At 33.1% G+C, this 1,523-nt stretch overlaps 1 protein-coding gene across 1 annotated transcript in view; it reads left to right on the forward strand.

Annotated features, from left to right (window-relative positions):
- LOC107580145 (SUMO-conjugating enzyme UBC9-B-like) overlaps positions 1-1,326 on the forward strand; it is a gene marked incomplete at its 3' end in the record, with an annotated part of 2,472 nt that extends 1,146 nt beyond the window's left edge. Inside the window, exons 4-5 of the mRNA XM_016265885.1 lie at positions 942-1,014; positions 1,217-1,326. Of these exons, the coding sequence (XP_016121371.1) occupies positions 942-1,014; positions 1,217-1,326 (183 nt within the window). The remainder of the gene's footprint in view (positions 1-941; positions 1,015-1,216) is intronic.
- Between the last annotated feature and the right edge of the window lie 197 nt (positions 1,327-1,523).

The following is a 1,523-nucleotide window of genomic DNA, read 5'->3' on the forward strand; positions in this document are numbered from 1 at the left end:
TTGTTGCCTGCATTATGCATATCCTCCTGAGAACCAGAATTTTTTTGAAAATAATATATTTTATTTATATTTTATTCTGTGTCCTTTGTAGAGGACACCAGGACTAAGTTATTCAAAAAGATAAATAGACATTAAAAGGCATGTATAGGCAAAAACAAAGACGCCAATCAACCATTCACCAGTTTTTAGGTTTCAGGCTATTTTTAGCCAAACTTTGTACACAGATGATTCTCAACTATGTTATGAAAGAAATAACAGGATGATTTGATATACTACTGTACTTTATGGAATATGTGCATAACATTTCCATAAATTGGTTTTCCCATTCTATCTATACATTACATCTAATTTTCATATTGATGTGTTCTTGGGGCAAACCATAATGAAAAAGAAGTGTCATAATGGGAGTAATAACGTGGCAAGATTTTCACAAGACTTTCTCATATTTCATAGGAACATTGATCTATAATTTCTTTCCCTATTGACTTATGTCTCCCTCAAAATGCCTGATTAACATGATGTTGTCCTGGTGTCCTCTACAGAAGACTCATATGAAAATGATGCCCTGTTTCGTAACAAAAAGTCATTCCGATTTGAAAACCCATAACATTTTTCTGAGATGTTTATGACGAACAATTTTAAAATTCATCAGATTTAAATGATAATTACAAAACATCATATTTCCTTAAGCGTGCTAAATTTGATCATTCTGTCAATATCAGTCATATTTAAACACCAAGGAGAAGGTGTGATTATGATCAAACCTCCAAACAGGTGAAACTTCTCAATGTAACATGCCTATGGACAATAGGGAATCCATGGTCTCTTGGATTAGTTCATAGATGCATGTCATATCATATTTAAACTGTTAAACGAATAATATTAAATGACCGATTTTAAAATCTGTATCTGTGTTTTCTGTATCCTTCTGTGTCCCGTAGACTCTTTGGGAGGGAGGCTTGTACAAACTGAGAATGCTCTTTAAGGATGATTACCCATCTTCACCACCCAAGTGTGAGTATTCGCTTCTACAAGAAATGTTAAACCCTATATAGTGCTTATTATTGTCATTGTCACTACACTTCCACATATATTTCCTCTATAGTTATTCGCTAGTGCCTATAGACAACAAAATGCTGAGAAAAACTTGTTGTTAAGCTGATTTGAAACAATATGTTTTGTGAAAATAAACCTGACTTGTTCATTTTCTTCTCAGGCAAGTTTGAGCCCCCAATCTTCCATCCAAATGTCTATCCTTCAGGTACAGTGTGTCTGTCCATACTGGAGGAAGAGAAGGATTGGAGACCAGCCATCACCATCAAACAAGTATGCAAAAACACACAAACGAAGACATACAATAATGTTCACCAAGGCTGCATTTATTTGATCAAAAATAATGTAAAAACAGTAATATTGTCATATATTATTACAATTTAAAATAACTGTTTACGATTTGGATATATATATTAAAATGTAAATTATTTCTGTGATGGCAAAGCTGAATTTTCAGCATCATAACTCCA

Source organism: Sinocyclocheilus grahami, unplaced genomic scaffold (genome assembly GCF_001515645.1).
Source record: "Sinocyclocheilus grahami isolate Dianchi unplaced genomic scaffold, SAMN03320097.WGS_v1.1 scaffold25595.1, whole genome shotgun sequence".
NCBI classification, from domain to species: Eukaryota; Metazoa; Chordata; class Actinopteri; order Cypriniformes; family Cyprinidae; genus Sinocyclocheilus; species Sinocyclocheilus grahami.